The 16268-nt window shown below is 47.5% G+C and overlaps 1 protein-coding gene across 1 annotated transcript in view; it reads right to left on the bottom strand.

The window, feature by feature from the left end:
• LOC123488924 (alsin-like) overlaps window positions 1-9976 on the bottom strand; it is a 48803-nt gene extending 38827 nt beyond the window's left edge. Inside the window, exons 1-4 of the mRNA XM_045219661.1 lie at window positions 9927-9976; window positions 2106-2269; window positions 1797-1861; window positions 1317-1445 (exon numbers count right to left, since the gene is read on the bottom strand). Coding sequence (XP_045075596.1) covers window positions 1317-1445; window positions 1797-1861; window positions 2106-2269; window positions 9927-9976 — 408 coding nt within the window. The remainder of the gene's footprint in view (window positions 1-1316; window positions 1446-1796; window positions 1862-2105; window positions 2270-9926) is intronic.
• Between the last annotated feature and the right edge of the window lie 6292 nt (window positions 9977-16268).

Here is a 16268-nt window from a genome sequence, read left to right as displayed (position 1 = left end):
CCTTACCAACTCTTTCACTGTGGTTCCAATAGCTGTTTAGTAAAGGCCTCTGCAGACTGTACGATTTTAGCCGTTTTATGCCATGATTTTACCGTCCCAATCAATATTTCCCCGTTCAGTGCGACAGGGTCTATGTCTGCTGATTAAGTACCACTTCGTGCAGTCTTAGGCTCCAACAAAGTTCTGGCAGTGTCAGAATGTTTTTGCCTTTGTTGTGTAGTGTGGCTGGTATTATGAGCCGATCCTGGTGACCGACCAATATGAACCCTGAATATGCACACAATAATCCGATTATTGTTAATAGTTAGATTAATATAATAGTTGGATTTAAACGTTTACATGCTTTGCAAAAATAACGATTACCTTTATAATCTTGATTACGTGACATCTGAAATCATGCTACCTGATGGGACTTTGATAAATGCACAAAATCTCCAATCAAAATAAACGTTCTACCATAGCAATCATGGGAAGCCTTTTGATTCTGAGTTCGGACATATAAAGTTTCTATGTGAAAACTATTTCAAAGATGCATAATTTCTGTTTTTCCAAACACATTTCACTCCTGCATTTACATTTTACATTTTAGTCATTTAGCAGATGCTCTTATCCAGAACGACTTACAGTTAGTGAGTGCATACAGTTTTCATACTGGCCCCCCCGTGGGAATCGAACCCACAACCCTGGCGTTGCAAGCGCCACGCTCTACCAACTGAGCTACAGGGGACAGAGGGGTGCGCGTGCGTGTGCGTGCGTGCGTGCGTGTGCGTGTGTGTGTGTGTGTGCGTGTGTCTGTGTGTCTGCGTGTGCGTGTGTGACTACTCTCTCTCACTCAGACAACCAGTCTGCTGAGAAGCTCTGAGGCTTGAAGGGTATGGCAGGTGTGACAAATATTTTGCTCTACCAACTGAGCTACAGGAGGCCTACTGGTTTCAATAAGAGAGAGGCTTGCGTTGCTGGTGCTGGTGCTGGTGTTGGTGTTGGTGCTGGTGTTGGTGTTGGTGCTGGTGCTGGTGTTGGTGCTGGTGCTGGTGCTGGTGTTGGTGTTGGTGCTGTCACACGCGCAGATCAAATACAAGCCAAGCCAATCGTACAATCTGGCCAGGTTGATATCAACATTTTAATTTGGTTACATCGCACAGCGTGACGTGATAATCGTGAAAAGACTGAATCCGACGTACAGTCTGCTAAGGCCTTAAAGGCCCGATTCAGAGTTGAGATAAATGCTACTCAGGTCTTTCTGGTAAATATTTAGCCTAAATGATGTTGATGACGTTGACTACTGTTTAGAGATTTTGGTTCCCATAGACTCTTACCTGTGCATGAATCAGAGCGTCGTTGAACAGGATGAACCGGTTAACAGAGAACCTCCCAGCGTTCTGGAGGGTCAGGCTCTTGTCGCTGCTTTCATACACCAGCCTGCGCTGGGGCGTCTGAAGGACATCCTGGGAGCAGAGAGCAGAGAACAGAGAACAGAGTACCTTATTCTCTCCTCTAGTGGTGACCGTCCTAGTAGTAGAATATATAGCAGCCTGGGGCTTCTGAAGGACAATCTGATCTGAGACCAGGCTAACAGTAAGAAGCATTACATCTATAGACAGGATAACCAGTGAGATGTATAGAAAGGATAACCAGTGAGATCTATAGACAGGATAACCAGTGACATCTATAGACAGGATAACTAGTGCTCTTCCATTACGGTACTGGAGATGGCTCAATATGTATTGACATTTAATGGACCCACACCAGAATGTCTATGGTTCTGTAATATCTGTGACAGGACCACTCTTACTCACAGTAGTTTTCCCAGAATATGTCCTCCAGAACTGGTTAGTTGTCTCTGACTCCTTCCTCTTCCTCCCTCAGGCTGAAAGAAAGTGCCTCATACCTGAGTGGCCCTCCTGCAGCCTCTGGTATTCCACTGTACTCTGAGATTACCAGGAGAAAGGCTTTAAATGTGATTGATTGATTGATTGATTGATTGATTGATTGATTGATTGAGAAGAAAAAGAGAAGTGAAGCGAAATAGATGAGAAGTACAGTGACTCAACATTCAAACAAAGAGTTTGGAACCTGTTAGAAATATGGCTAACGAGCGTACGTACCACATCGAAACAGGTGGCCAGCTTGAGAAGCAGCCTGCTGTACTCGTGCGGATGTGTTGTATAGAGAGTAGAACAGCGACACCAACAGGTCAGACAGAGGAACCTTGTCTCCACTGGACTCTGACAGCTGACGCAATACATCCAACTTCTTCCCGAAACACTCCCTGGAGTAGGGACATGGGAGGAAGTTGGAGCAGGAAATGTGAATGTACTATGTCCTACCGAGTGGCGCAGTGGTCTAAGGCGCTGCATCGCAGTGCTAGCTGCTGCCACTAGAGATCCTGGTTCCGAATCCAGGCTCTGTCGTAGCGGCCGCGACCCGGGGGAGACCCATGGGGCGGCGCACAATTGGTCAGGGTAGGGGAGGGAATGGCCGGCAGGGATGTAGCTCAGTTGGTAGAGCATGGCGTTTGCAAGTGTGTGTTCGATTCCAGTATTTAAAAAATGTATGCACTAACTGTAAGTCGCTCAGGATAAGAGCATCTGCTAAATGTAATGTAGCCTATATATGTGGTAGAGGGTCAGGTTGGCATCTTTGTTTTAATATCTTGATAGGCAATGTTCCCTCAGAAAGATGTAGGCTCTGAGCGAATTGCAGGTTTTGTTTCATTATGTTGCATTGAAAGTGGCTAGTATTGCGTTGATTCGATCACAATTCCCTCAGTAAAGGGAAACGTTGAAAGTGTTAACTAAGGGGGAAAACTCTGGAAAAGTTGAGTGGAAGTTCAATCTCGCTTCTCTGCCGGCTGATATTTATTCTGCGCAGCAGTCCTGGGGGATTAAAGGGAACTAATATTTTACCGGTACAGCTATTTATTTTGCCGGAAGCAGTACCAGACCGTACTTTCCCCCTGCGTCACAATGTCCATGCTGTATGAGTCAAGGCTATGACGGTCATAAGTGCTGTATGAGTTAGTGCTGTGACGGTCATAATGCTGTATGAGTTAGTGCTGTAGGGACGGTCGCTTAATGCTGTATGAGTCGGGGCTGTGACGGTCATAATGCTGTGTGAGTTAGTGCGTGACGGTCATAATGCTGTATGAGACGGGCTGTGACGGGTCATAATGCTGTATGAGTCGGGCTGTGACGGTCATAATGCTGTATGAGTCAGGGCTGTAGCGGTCATAATGCTGTATGAGTCAGGGCTGTGCGGTCATAATGCTGTATGAGTCGGGGCTGTGACGGTCATAATGCTGTATGAGTCAGGGCTGTGACGGTCATAATGCTGTATAGTCGGGGCTGTGAGCGGTCATAATGCTGTAGTCGGCTGTGCGTCATAATGCTGTATGAGTCGGGCTGCTTGACGGTCGTAATGCTGTATGAATCAGGGCTGTGACGGTCACAGGAGCAAAGGTTGAAGATGACAAAGGTTAGGACAAGAGGATTCTAATATCCCAGAACTATTTGCAACAATGGGACAGCTATGCTAGTTAGCGTCAGCGCTGGTAGTTAGCAACAGAGCTGCTAGTTAGCATCAGCGCTGGTAGTTAGCTAAACTATAGCTGCTAGTTACGTCAAGGAGCGCTGGTGAGTTACAAACAGAAGCCTTGCTAATTAGCGTCAGCGCTGGTAGTTAGCAACAGAGCTGCTAGTTAGCGTCAGCGACAGCGCTGGTCCGTAATCTGCTTATTTTTCAAAAAGCTTCCGCATCGAATCATAACTTGTCTAACCTTAATGTTGTCTTTTTGTTGGATTCTAGCTTGAAATACTTGCTATACTAGAGTTAATGATTACATGTATGAGGAATGTATATGGTGGGGTCAATGGAGGTTAGGTTAAGAAGTAAAGGTTGCCTATACGTTCTGAAGGAGGAGCCTCATTCATGGAGGAGGAGCCTCATTCATGGTTAAAAAGGCAAAAAATAAATAGTTTGAACCTGATTTGTGTGTATTAGCAGTGGCACAGTGGTTTAAGGCACTGCATCGCGTAAAAGCTAGCTGTGCCACTAGAGATCCTGATCGAATCAGGCTCTGTCGTAGCCGGCCGCGACCGGGAGACCCATGGGGCGCGCACAATTGGCCCAGGGTAGGGGAGGGAATAGCCAAGCGGGGATGTAGAGCATGGCGTTTGCACGCCAGGGTTGTGGGTTCGATTCCCACGGGGTATAAAAAAATACTGTATGCACTAACTGTAAGTCGCTCTGGATAAGAGCGTCTGCTAAATGACTAAAATGTAAATGTAGCAATAAGAAGAGAGGTTGGAACCGTGACAGATTATGTGGAAATAGGAAGACAACTGTGAATAATTTTGGTTATGTGTGTTGTCAACAACAGTGATATTTGAAGCGTGACGCTGGTATAAGACATCAGGTCTCCTGTATTCTACAGTAGTAAATTGGCAGATGCTTCAGTATTGTGTTCAATACAAGGTATCAGGTCTTGTGACCAAATTATTAGGTACCTATACCGTAACTACTCTCCGGGAAGTGGCTATAACTGGCAAAAAAAATTGTAAAAAAATTGGCGTATATTAGGAGCCGTGGGGTGAGGAAATGTAAACACTCTGGACACCGTCGGGAGAGGCGTCGGAATAATAATTATTGAAATGGCGAACGGCGACCCCGAGGCTAGAGGAAGAACAGTTTAATAAAGCCATAGAGGCGCTGAAAGAGACGCACGAAAGCATTCTACCCATTCGGCTCAAACATGGGAAACATTTAGCAAACTGGATAAGATTGGTCAGCACTTCCCTGCTGACGGAAAATTGCAATCTAATAAAGAATTGAGAGATGCTATTGTGAGTTGGCACAATGACATAAAAGAAAAATCAAAATTCTCAATACACCAGCATTTTGATGTCAGCGTTCTATCAACAGAAAAGCAAAACCAATAAAAACCAAAATTAGTAGATAATAATTATTTGCTCATTTGGAAACTCTTATCCAGAGCGACCGGATAGAGCAATTAGGGTTAAGTGCCTTGCTCAAGGGCACATCATGCAGATTTTTCACCTAGTCGGCTCAGGGATTAGAACCAGCGAACTCTTCGGTTTACTGGCACAATGCTCTTCCAACTTCACTGGGGCGTTACCTGCCGCTACATAGATGTACTCGCATGGCGCCAAAGACTGGGTACGTGAGTACATCGATAGAACGTGAGACTGGGTACGTGAGTACATCGATAGAACGTGAGACTGGGTACGTGAGTACATCGATAGAACGTGAGACTGGGTACGTGAGTACATCGATAGAACGTGAGACTGGGTACGTGAGTACATCGATAGAACGTGAGACTGGGTACGTGAGTACATCGATAGAACGTGAGACTGGAGTCACTGAGTACATCGATAGAACGTGAGACTGGGTACAGTGAGTACATCGATAGAACGTGAGACGAATGCGCGCAGTACATTCGTGAGAACGTGAGACTGGGTACGTGAGTACATCGATAGAACGTGTACGTCTGCTTGATGGCAGGTTTGAAACCTATTGCGGTGGTAGTGGACCAACATTTTCATCGGGATGAAATAGTGCAGGCTTTGCAGCCGTGCGTGTGGTTAATACGGCCACAGTGAAAGTCACTAACAGTGAGATGAAGAAACAGGGAGGTAAAAGTGGCTATGGGGAAAAAAAGTATTTGTCAGCCACCAATTGTGGCAAGTTCTCCCACTTAAAAAAAAGATGAGAGAGGCCTGTAATTTTTCATCATAGGTACACGTGGCCAACTATGACAGACAAATTGAGAGAAAAAAATCCAGAAAATCACATTGTAGGATTTTTAATGAATTTATTTGCAAATTATGGTGGAAAATAAGTATTTGCTCAATAACAAAAGTTTCTCAATACTTAATATAACCTTTTGTTTCAACAATTGGTGGCTGACTAAATACTTTTTTCCCCCACTGTACCTAATACACACAAAACTAGTAAGGAATGGAATTTATTTTTACATTTACATCATTTAGCAGACGCTCTTATCCAGAGCGACTTACAGGAGACTTAGGGTTGGTGCCTTGCTCAAGGGCACATCAACAGATTTTTCACCCTAGTCGGTTCGGGATTAGAACCTTCCGGTTTACTGGCACAACGCTCTTAACCACTAAGCTACCTGCCGCCCAATTTATGAAAATATACATATATGGACAAGCAATGACAGAGCAGCATGGACTAAGATACAGTAGAATATTATAGAATAGAATGCAGTATATCAAATCAAATCAAATCAAAATGTATTGGTCACATGCGCCGAATACAACAGGTGCAGAGATTACAGTGAAATGCTTACTTACAGCCCTTAACCAACAGTGCATTTATTTTAAAACAAAAAAGTAAGAATAAAACAACAACAAAAAAAGTGTTGAGAAAAAAGAGCAGAAGTAAAATAAAGTGACAGTAGGGAGGCTATATATACAGGGGGGTACCGTTGCCAGAGTCAAGTGCGGGGCACCCGCAAACTGTAGTTGAGGTAGTTGAGGTAATATGTACATGTGGGTAGAAGTTAAAGTGACTATGCATAAATACTTAACAGAGTAGCAGCAGCGTAAAAAGGATGGGGTGGGGGGCAGTGCAAATAGTCCGGGTAGCCATGATTAGCTGTTCAGGAGTCTTATAGCTTGATAGAAGCTGTTAGAAGTCTTTTGGACCCTAGACTTGCACTCCGGTCCCTCCCTTGCCATGCGTAGCAGAGAGAACAGTCTATAATAGGGTGGCTGGAGTCTTTACATTTTAGGAGCCTTCCTCTGACTTCCGCCTGGTATAGAGTTCCCGGATTGGCAGGAAACTTTGCCCACAGTGACTGTACTGAGTCTACATCTCCTCTTGTACCCTTGCGGTCAGAGGCCAAGCAGTTGCCATACCAGGCGGTGAGTACAACCAGTCAAGGATGCTCTCGATGGTGCAGCTGTAGAATTTTTGAGGATTCTGAACCCATGCCAAATCTTTTTAGTCTCCTGGAGGGAATGCTTTATCGTACCCTCTTCACACTGTCCTTAATTTATTTACCATATTTCGTTGTATTCCCGGCTTAAGCTCTCAACCTGTTCCACTACAACCCATCTGATGTGAGAATGGGGGCGTGCTCAGTCCTCTTTTTTTTCCCTGTAGTCCACAATCATCTCCTTTTGTCTTGGTCACTTAGGTTGTTCCCTGGCACCTCAATCTCCTCTCCCTGCTCTCTCCATTTCTCGGTGATCCCTACCACTGTTGTATCGTCGGCAAAACTTAATGATAGTGTTGGAGTCGAAGTGCCTAGCCATGCAGTCATGGGTGAACGGTACAGGAAGGACTGAGCACGCACCACCCCTGTTGAGGATCAGTGTGGCAATTACTGTTACTCCCTTACCACTGCGCGGCCCGTCAAGAAGTCCAGGATCCAGTTCGAGAAGTGTTTAGTCCCAGGATCCTTAGCTTAGTGATGAGCTTAGAGGCACTATGGTGTTAAATGCTAAGCTGTAGTCAATGAACAACATTCTCATCTAGGTTGTTCCACTCTTGTCCAGGTGGAGAAGGGCAGTTAGTCTGCGATAGTTGCATCATCTTACTGTGCTATCAAATTGGAGTGGGTCTAGGGTTTCTGGGATTATGCTGTTGATGTGAGCCATGTATTCAGTCTTTCAAAGCTACTTCTGAGCTACACGTCAGTGCTACGGTCTTCTTTCATTATCTTAGAGTTCTTCACGGGACTATGGTTCTGCACTTGAAACATGTTATATTACGACTCGGACATGTTGCAGAAAATGTCGAGTGAAGACACTTGCCAGTTGGTCAGCACATGCTCGATTACCTCCTTAATCCGTCTGCCCCTCGCCTTGTGAGATTTACCTTTATCTGCTCACGTCGGCTCCGGAGAGCGTGATCACATATCATCCGGAACCTGTCCCTCATGCTTCAGTGTTGCTTCCTCCATATTTTTGTCTGGTGTGTGTCACTGGGCAGTTGTCTTCCCTTTGTAGTCTGTAATAGTTTTTCAACCCTCCACATCTGGCGTCAGAGCCAGTGTAGTCTATTCAATCTTAACTGTATTACTCTTTGCCTGTTTGATGTTCTCGAGGGTCATAGCGGGATTTCTTATAGCGTCCGGGTTAGTCCCGTTCTTAGCGGCAACTCTACCTTTAGCTCAGTCGATGTTTCCCTGTAATCCTGTTCTGGTTGGGTTTCGTGCGTCTGTGAGCCACACCGATGCACTTATTGATAAAGCCAGTGACTGATGTGGTGTACTCCTCAATGCTGTCTGAAGAATCCCGAACATGTTCCGTCTGTCTAATCTTCGCTTAACATCTCCCATCATCTCTTTTTACAATCTGGTGCTTCTTTCAGTTTTTGCTTATAAGCAGGAATCAGGATAAGTTATGTCAGATTTGCCAATGGCAGTTTGTATGCGTCTCTGTGTGTATAAGGTGCCCCTCTGGTTGCACATTTTAACATGCTGGTAGAAATTATTATTGTTTCCCTGCATTAAAGTCCCTGCCACTAGTGCATCTGATGAGCGTTTTCCTGTTGATTAATATGGCCTTGTACAACTCATTCCAGTGCAATCTTAATGCCAGCATTGGTTTGTGGTGGTAAAATAGACCTATAAAAAATATAATAAACTCTCTTGGTAAATAGTGTGGTCTACAGCTTATCATAAGATACTCTACCTCACGAGCAAACCACCAACTTCCTTAGTATTTGATTTTATTGCACCAGCTGTTGTTTACAAATATACACAACCCCTCCCCTTGTCTTACCAGAGGTCAGACGTTCTGTCTCTATCGATGTAGCGTATAGCCTGCTAGCTAAATCTTCTCATTGTTTCTTTCCCTCCGTGAAACATAAATATTACATTTTTAATAGTCCCTTGTAGGATCCTAATCTTAAAATACTCCATTTTATTCTCCAAGCTTAGTTTTGGGTTTACTCCTCCCCGTGATCCTCACATCTGCGTCCCATATCTCCTCTCTTCCCTCACGCGGGGATTTGGCTTGTGTGTCTGTATATTCTCGGCCGCCTCGTTGAAAAAAAAAATCTTTTGTCCAATGCACGTGTGTCGTTCCTATATCCACTCTTTTTGTTATAAGAGGATGCAAAACATTATTAAACATAAATTACAATCGGAAAAATTTTTTTTTTGCTTAAACGCAGCCATCTTCTCCGACCTGATGAATCCAATCTGAATATGTCAAATATTAAACATTAAATGTTTCCCTTCAAACCACTCAAGTGTTGCTTTAGCAGTATGCTTAGGAGTCATTATCCTGCTCGAAAGGTAACCTCTCCCAGTCTCAAAATCTCTGGAGAAGACTGAAGATTCCCTCAAGTATCCTATATTTACCATCCATCATTCCTTCAATTCTACCAGTTTCCCAGTCCCTGCGATAAAAACATCCCCACAGCACTGATGCCTGCCACCACCCTGCTTCACAGAGAGGGATGGTATTCGAGGGTGATGAAGGTGTCTACATTTTTCCTTGATCAAAAGCTCAATTTTTGTCTCATCTACCAGAAGTTCACCTTCTTCCATATGTTTGGGAGTCTCCCACATGCCTTTTGGCGAACACCAACGTGTTTGCTTATTTTTTTCTTTTTAAGCAATGCCGTTTTTCTGGCCCACTCTTCCTAAAGCCCAGCTCTGTGGGTGTACGGCATAAAGTGGTCCCTATGGACCACCTCCAATCTCCATTGTGGAGCTTTGCAGCTCCTTCAGGGTTATCTTTGGTCTCTTTGTTGCCTCTCTGATCAATACCCTCCTTGCCTGGTCAATGCAGTTTTGGTGAGGCGGCCCTCTCTTGAGGTTTGTTGTGGGTGCCATATTCTTTCAATTTTTTTAATAATGATTTAATGGGGTGCTCCATGGGATATTCAAAGTTTCAGATCTTTTTTATAACCACAACCCTGATCTGTACTTCTCCACACTTTGTCCTTGACCACTTTTGGAGAGCTCCTTGGTCTTCATGGTGCCCTTGCTTGGTGGTTGCCCCTTGCTTAGTGGTGTTGCAGACTCTAGCCTTTCAGAACGGTGTTATATTCTAATCATGTGACAGATCATGTACACTTAGATTGCACACAGGTGGACTTTATTTAACTTATTATGTACTTCTGAGAGTTAATTCGTTGCACCAGATCTTATTTAGGAGCTTCATAGCAGGGGGTGAATACATATGCACCACTTTTCGTTATTTATTTTTAATTTTTAATATTTTAAATTCCAATTTACTATTTTGTGTATGTCCATTACATAAATTCAATTAATTTTAAATTACAGTTTAATGCAACAAAATACGCACGGATGAATAATCTGGCAAGACAGTGTGTCATGGAGGAAAACTGAGCACCACGGTGGAGAAACTGGGAACCACTGAAACAGCTCAATACTGAAACCACTTGAGAAAAAACATAAACAACTGGTGTTTGGAATTACACCAGGCCACTACGCTTTACAAAAAGTCATCACTAACATCGGCAGTGCCTACAATCTGTACAGGTGTATTTGCTGCCCCTATTGCATTTAGTCATTTATCACACTCTTATCCAGACACTTCGGAGCAATTAGGGTTCAGTTCCTTGCCCAACAGTTCTCCTAGTCGGCTCAGAGATTAAACCAGCAACCTTTCGGTTACTGGCACAACGCTCTTAACCACTAAGCTACCACACCCCGATTGGAGGGGTCTACTACTTCAGTTTCTTCTACTATGGAGAGCGCAGGGCCAAGTTCCTCCCCTACCACCAGTCTAGCAGGGATGGAGTACCAATAATGCAGTAACTCTACAGCTGATACTCGGGATCGTTTTCCATACACCTAATGGCTAACACAGACTATGGAGGACTCTGTGAACCTCACTACCTTTAATGGGTTCCCTGGTCAGACAAGCGTGAATTCGTCCTCTCCAGCTCAGTTGGCAGAGCATGGTGCATGCAACGGCAGGATAGTAAGGTTTGATTCCAGGGGACCACATTACATTAAACGTATCCATTCATACTATAAATGGATTTAGATTAAAAGCATCCTGCTAAATTGCATATTATTATTATTTGATATTATTTATAAATAATATTCCCTCTTCATTTTCTTAAGCTGATCACTGAATTTCCCCTCAACTCCCTGTATCCTATTATATTCTTGATTTTTTGGGAAAAATCCCTTGTAGATGGCTACTAGTTGAGTATTTACAACTATCTTGTTTTTCTGTTTTACACTGTTGCTCTCCTCCATTCTATCACACATTGTTGCACGTTGCAAAAGCAATACATTCATTAAAAAAAGAGAAAGTAGGGAGTTTCACCATGATAATAAATGTTACTGATTTTCCGTTAGTGTAACTGGGGTGTTACTTACAGGACGCTTCGCGAGGGCTTGCTAAATCCACGCCCTACCCGAAATTACCCACTGAGCCACAGTACCTGCAGAGAGAGAGTCGAAAAAATGTGAAATATGAATGAGCAAGAAACGAAAGAACATGAGAAGGGACCTGCTCCCAGGTGGAGAAATCGAGTGGAGGAAAGGACACTCCGTTGGAGGAGAGAACACTCAGGTGGAGGAGAGGAACCGTCGGGTGGAGGAAGAAACCCTCGCTGGAGGAAAATTCCTCCCAGGTGAAGGAGAAGGGAACACTCAGGTGGAGGAGAAATTAATTCACTCCCAGTGGAGGAGAAGGGAACACTCAGGTGGAGGAGAAAGTAACACTCCCAGGTGGAGGAGGAGGGAACACTCAGGTGGAGGAGAAGGAACTCTCCCAGGTGGAGGAGAAGGAACACTCAGGTGGAGGAGAAGGGAACAGTCAGGTGGAGGGAGAAGAGAACACTCCCAGGTGGAGGAGTAAGGGAACACTCAATTGGAGGAGAAGGGAACACTCAGGTGGAGGAGAGGGAACACTCCAAGGTGGAGGAGAAGGGAACACTCAGGTGGAGGAAGGGAACACTCAGGTGGAGGGGAGGGGACCACTCCCAGGTGGAGAGTCCGAACCCTCAGGTGGAGGAGAGAGGGCACTCAGGTGGAGGAGAAGGGAACCCTCCAGGTGGAGGGGAGACCAACACTCCCCCAGGTGGAGGAAGGGATCACTCAGGTGGAGGAGGAGGAACACTCCCAGGTGGGAGAGAAACACTCCCAGGTGGAGGAGAGGGAACACTCAGGTGGAGAGAAGCACTCGTGAGAAATCACTCCCGTGAGGAGTAGAACACTCAGGTGGAGGAGAAGACACTCAGTGGAGAAAGGAACACTCAGGTGAAGAAGGAACACTCAGGTGGAGGAGGAGAACACTCTCCCAGGTGGAGGTAGTAACACTCAGGTGGGGGAGAAGAACACTCAGTGGAGAGAGGGAACACTCCCAGGTGGAGGAGTAAAGGGGAACACTCAGGTGGAGGAGAGGACACTCCAGGTGGAGGAGAAGAACACTCCCAGGTGGAGTAAAGGGAACACTCAGGTGGAGGAGAGGGAACACTCAGGTGGAGGAGAAGGCACACTCCCAGGTGGAGGAGAGAGGGAACACTCAGGTGGAGAGAAGGGAACAGTCAGGTGGAGGAGAAGAACACTCGGGTGGAGGAGAGAGGAACACTCCCAGGTGGAGGATGTAAGGGAACACTCAGGTGGAGGAGAAACACTCCAGGTGGAGGAGAGAGGGAACACTCAGGTGGAGGAGAAGGGAACAGTCAGGTGGAGGAGAGGGGAACACACAGGTGGAGGAGAAGGGAACACTCAGAGTGGAGGAGAAAACACTCCCAGGTGGAGGAGAAGAACAGTCAGGTGGAGGAGAAGGGAACAGTCAGGTGGAGGAGAGAACACTCAGGTGGAGGAGAAGGGACACTGGTGGAAGAAGAGAAGTCAGGTGGAGGAGAAGGGAACAGTCAGGTGGAGGAGAAGGGACATCAGGTGGAGGAGAAAGGAACACTCAGGTGGAGGAGAAGGGAACACTCAGGTGGAGGAGAAAGGGAACAGTCAGGTTGGAGAGAAGGAACCCTCCAGGTGGAGGAGAAGGGAACACTCCCAGGTGGAGGAGAAGGGAACACTCAGGTGGAGGAGAAGGGAACACTCCCAGGTGGAGGAGAAGGGAACACTCAGGTGGAGGAGAAGGGGAACACTCCCAGGTGGAGGAGAAGGGACACTCAGGTGGAGGAGAAAACAGTCCAGGTGGAGGAGAGGACCTCCCGTGGAGGATAGAACACTCCCAGGTGGAGAAGAAGGGAACACTCAGGTGGAGGAGGAGCATCACTCCAAGGTGGAGAGAACTCAGGTGGAGGAACACTCAGGTGGAGAAGAACACTCCCAGGTGGGAGATAGGAACACTCAGGGTGGAGGAGAAACACTCCCAGGTGGAGGTAGGAACACTCAGGTGGAGGAAAGAACACTCGGTGGAGGAGAATAACTCAGTGGAGGAGAAACACTCCCAGGTGGAGGATGAGACACACTCAGGTGGAGAGAACACTCCCAGGTGGAGGAGAGGAACACTCCCAGGTGGAGGAGAAGGAACACTCAGGTGGAGGAGAAGACACTCAGGTGGAGAGAAGGGACACTCCCAGGTGGAGGAGTAGGGAACACTCCAGGTGGAGAGAGAGGAACACTCAGGTGGAAGAAGAACAGTGTCAGGTGGAGGAGAAGGGAACAGTCAGGTGGAGGAGAAGAGAACACTCCAGGTGGAGGAGAGAGAACACTCAGGTGGAGGAGAAGGGAGACACTCAGGTGGAGGAGAAGGGAACACCTCCCAGGTGGAGGAGAAGGGGAACAGTCAGGTGGAGAGAAGGGAACACTCAGGTGGGGGAGAAGGGAACACTCCCAGGTGGAGGGAGAAGAACACTCAGGTGGAGGAGAAACCCTCGCCCAGGTGGAGAGAGAAGAACACTCCCAGGTGGAGGAGAGAGCGAACACTCAGTGGAGGAGAAGGGAACAGTCAGGTGGAGGAGAGAACACTCCCAGGTGGAGGAGTAAGGAACACTCAGGTGGAGGAGAAAACACTCAGGGTGGAGGAGAAGGACCTCAGTGGAAACACTCCAAGGTGGAGGAGAACACTCAGGTGGAGGAGAAGGGAACACTCAGGTGGGAGGAAGAGGGGAACACTCCCAGGTGGAGGATTAGGAACACTCAGGTGGGGGAGAAGGAACACTCCGGGTGGAGAGAGGACACTCAGGTGGAGAGAAGAGAACGCTCCGGGGGTGGAGGAGTAGGGAACACTCAGGTGGAGGAGAAGAACACTCCCAGGTGGAGGAGAAAACACTCCCAGGTGGAGGAGAGGACTCATGGAGAAAACACTCAGGTGGAGGAGAGGGAACACTCCCAGGTGGAGGAGTAAAGGGAACACTCAGGTGGAGGAGAAGGAACACTCAGGTGGAGGAGAAGAACACTCAGGTGGAGAGAGGGAACACTCAGGTGGAGGAGAAGGGAACACTCCCAGGTGGATAGGAACACTCCAGGTGGAGGAGAAGGAACACTCAGGTGGAGGAGGGAACACTCCCAGGTGGAGAAAACACTCAGGTGGAGAGAAACACTCAGGTGGAGAAGCACTCCCAGGTGGAGGAGAAGGGAACAGTCAGGTGGAGGAGAGAGACCTGTGGGAGGAGAAGGGAGACAGTCAGGTGGAGGAGAAAGGGAAAACTCAGGTGGAGGAGAAAGAACAGTCAGGTGGAGGAGAAGGAACAGTCAGGTGGAGGAGAAGGACACTCAGGTGGTGGAGGAGAAACACTCAGGTGGAGGAGGAGGGAACACTCAGGTGGGAGGAGAAGGGAACAGTCAGGTGGAGGAGAGGGGAACACACAGGTGGAGGAGAAAACACTCAGGTGGAAGAAAGAACACAGTCAGGTGGAGGGAGAAGGAACATCTGGAGGAGAAAGAACACTCAGAGTGAGAGGAGAAAGGAAACAGTCAGGTGGAGGAGAAGGAACACTCAGGTGGAGGAGGAAGAGGAACAGTCAGGTGGAGGAGAAGGGAACAGTCAGGTGGAGGAGAAGAAACACTCCAGGTGGAGGAGAAAACACTCGGTGGAGGAGAAAAACGTCAGGTGGAGGAGAAGGGAACAGTCAGGTGGAGGAGAGAGACACTCCAGGTGGAGAAGGGAACACTCAGGTGGAGGAGAAGGGAACACTCAGGTGGAGGAGAAGAACAGTCAAGGTGGAGGAGAAGAACACTCAGGTGGAGGAGAGGAACACTCCCAGGTGGAGGAGAAGAACACTCAGGTGGAGGAGAAGGGAACACTCCCAGGTGGGGGAGTAGGAACACTCAGGTGGAGGAGAAGGTCACTCCCAGGTGGAGGAGAAAACACTCAGGTGGAGGAGAAGGGAACGTCGGTGGAGAAGGAACACTCCCAGGTGGAGGAGTAGGGAACACTCAGGTGGAGGGAGAAAACACTCAGGTGGAGGAGAGACACTCCAGAGGTGGAGGAAAGGGAACACTCAGGTGGAGGAGAGAACACTCAGGTGGAGGAGAAACACTCCCAGGTGGAGGTAGGAACACTCAGGTGGAGGAGAGAACCACTCTAGGTGAGAAGGGAACACTCTCAGGTGGAGGAGAAGAACACTCCCAGGTGGAGGTAGAAGGGAACACTCAGGTGGAGGAGAAGGGAACACTCCCAGGTGGAGGAGAAGACCCTCCCAGGTGGGAGGAAACAAAGGGAACACTCAGGTGGAGGAGAGGAACACTCAGTGAGGAGAAGGGAACACCCCCAGGTGGAAGAGTAGGGAACACTCAGGTGGAGGAGAAGGGAACACTCAGGTGGAGGAGAAGGGAACACTCAGGTGGAGGAGGAGAGGGAACACTCAGGTGGAGGAGAAGGAACACTCCCAGGTGGAGGAGTAGGGAACACTCAGTGGAGGAGAGGACACTCAGGTGGAGGAGGAACACTCCCAGGTGGAGGAGTAGGAACACTAGGTGGAGGAGAAACACTCAGGTGGAGGAGAAGAACACTCCCAGGTGGAGTAGGGAACACTCAGGTGGAGAGAACACTCAGGTGGAGGAGGGAACACTCCCAGGTGGAGGAGAAAACACTCAGGTGGAGGAGGAAACAGTCAGTGGAGGAGAACACTCAGGTGGAGGAGAAACACTCCCAGGTGGAGGAGTAGAAACACTCAGGTGGAGGAGAAACACTCAGGTGGAGGAGAAGACACTCAGGTGAGGAAAACAGTCAGGTGGAGGAGAGAGGGAACACTCAGGTGGAGGAGAAGGAACACTCAGGTGGAGAAGGGACACTCCCAGTGGAGGAGAAGGAACATGGTGGAGGAGAAGGGAACACTCAGGTGGAGGAAGGGAACAGTCAGTGGAGGAGAAG

The sequence above is a fragment of the Coregonus clupeaformis genome, unplaced genomic scaffold (genome assembly GCF_020615455.1).
Source record: "Coregonus clupeaformis isolate EN_2021a unplaced genomic scaffold, ASM2061545v1 scaf2589, whole genome shotgun sequence".
NCBI classification, from domain to species: domain Eukaryota; kingdom Metazoa; phylum Chordata; class Actinopteri; order Salmoniformes; family Salmonidae; genus Coregonus; species Coregonus clupeaformis.
This window is presented reverse-complemented; position numbering and strand designations above follow the sequence as displayed.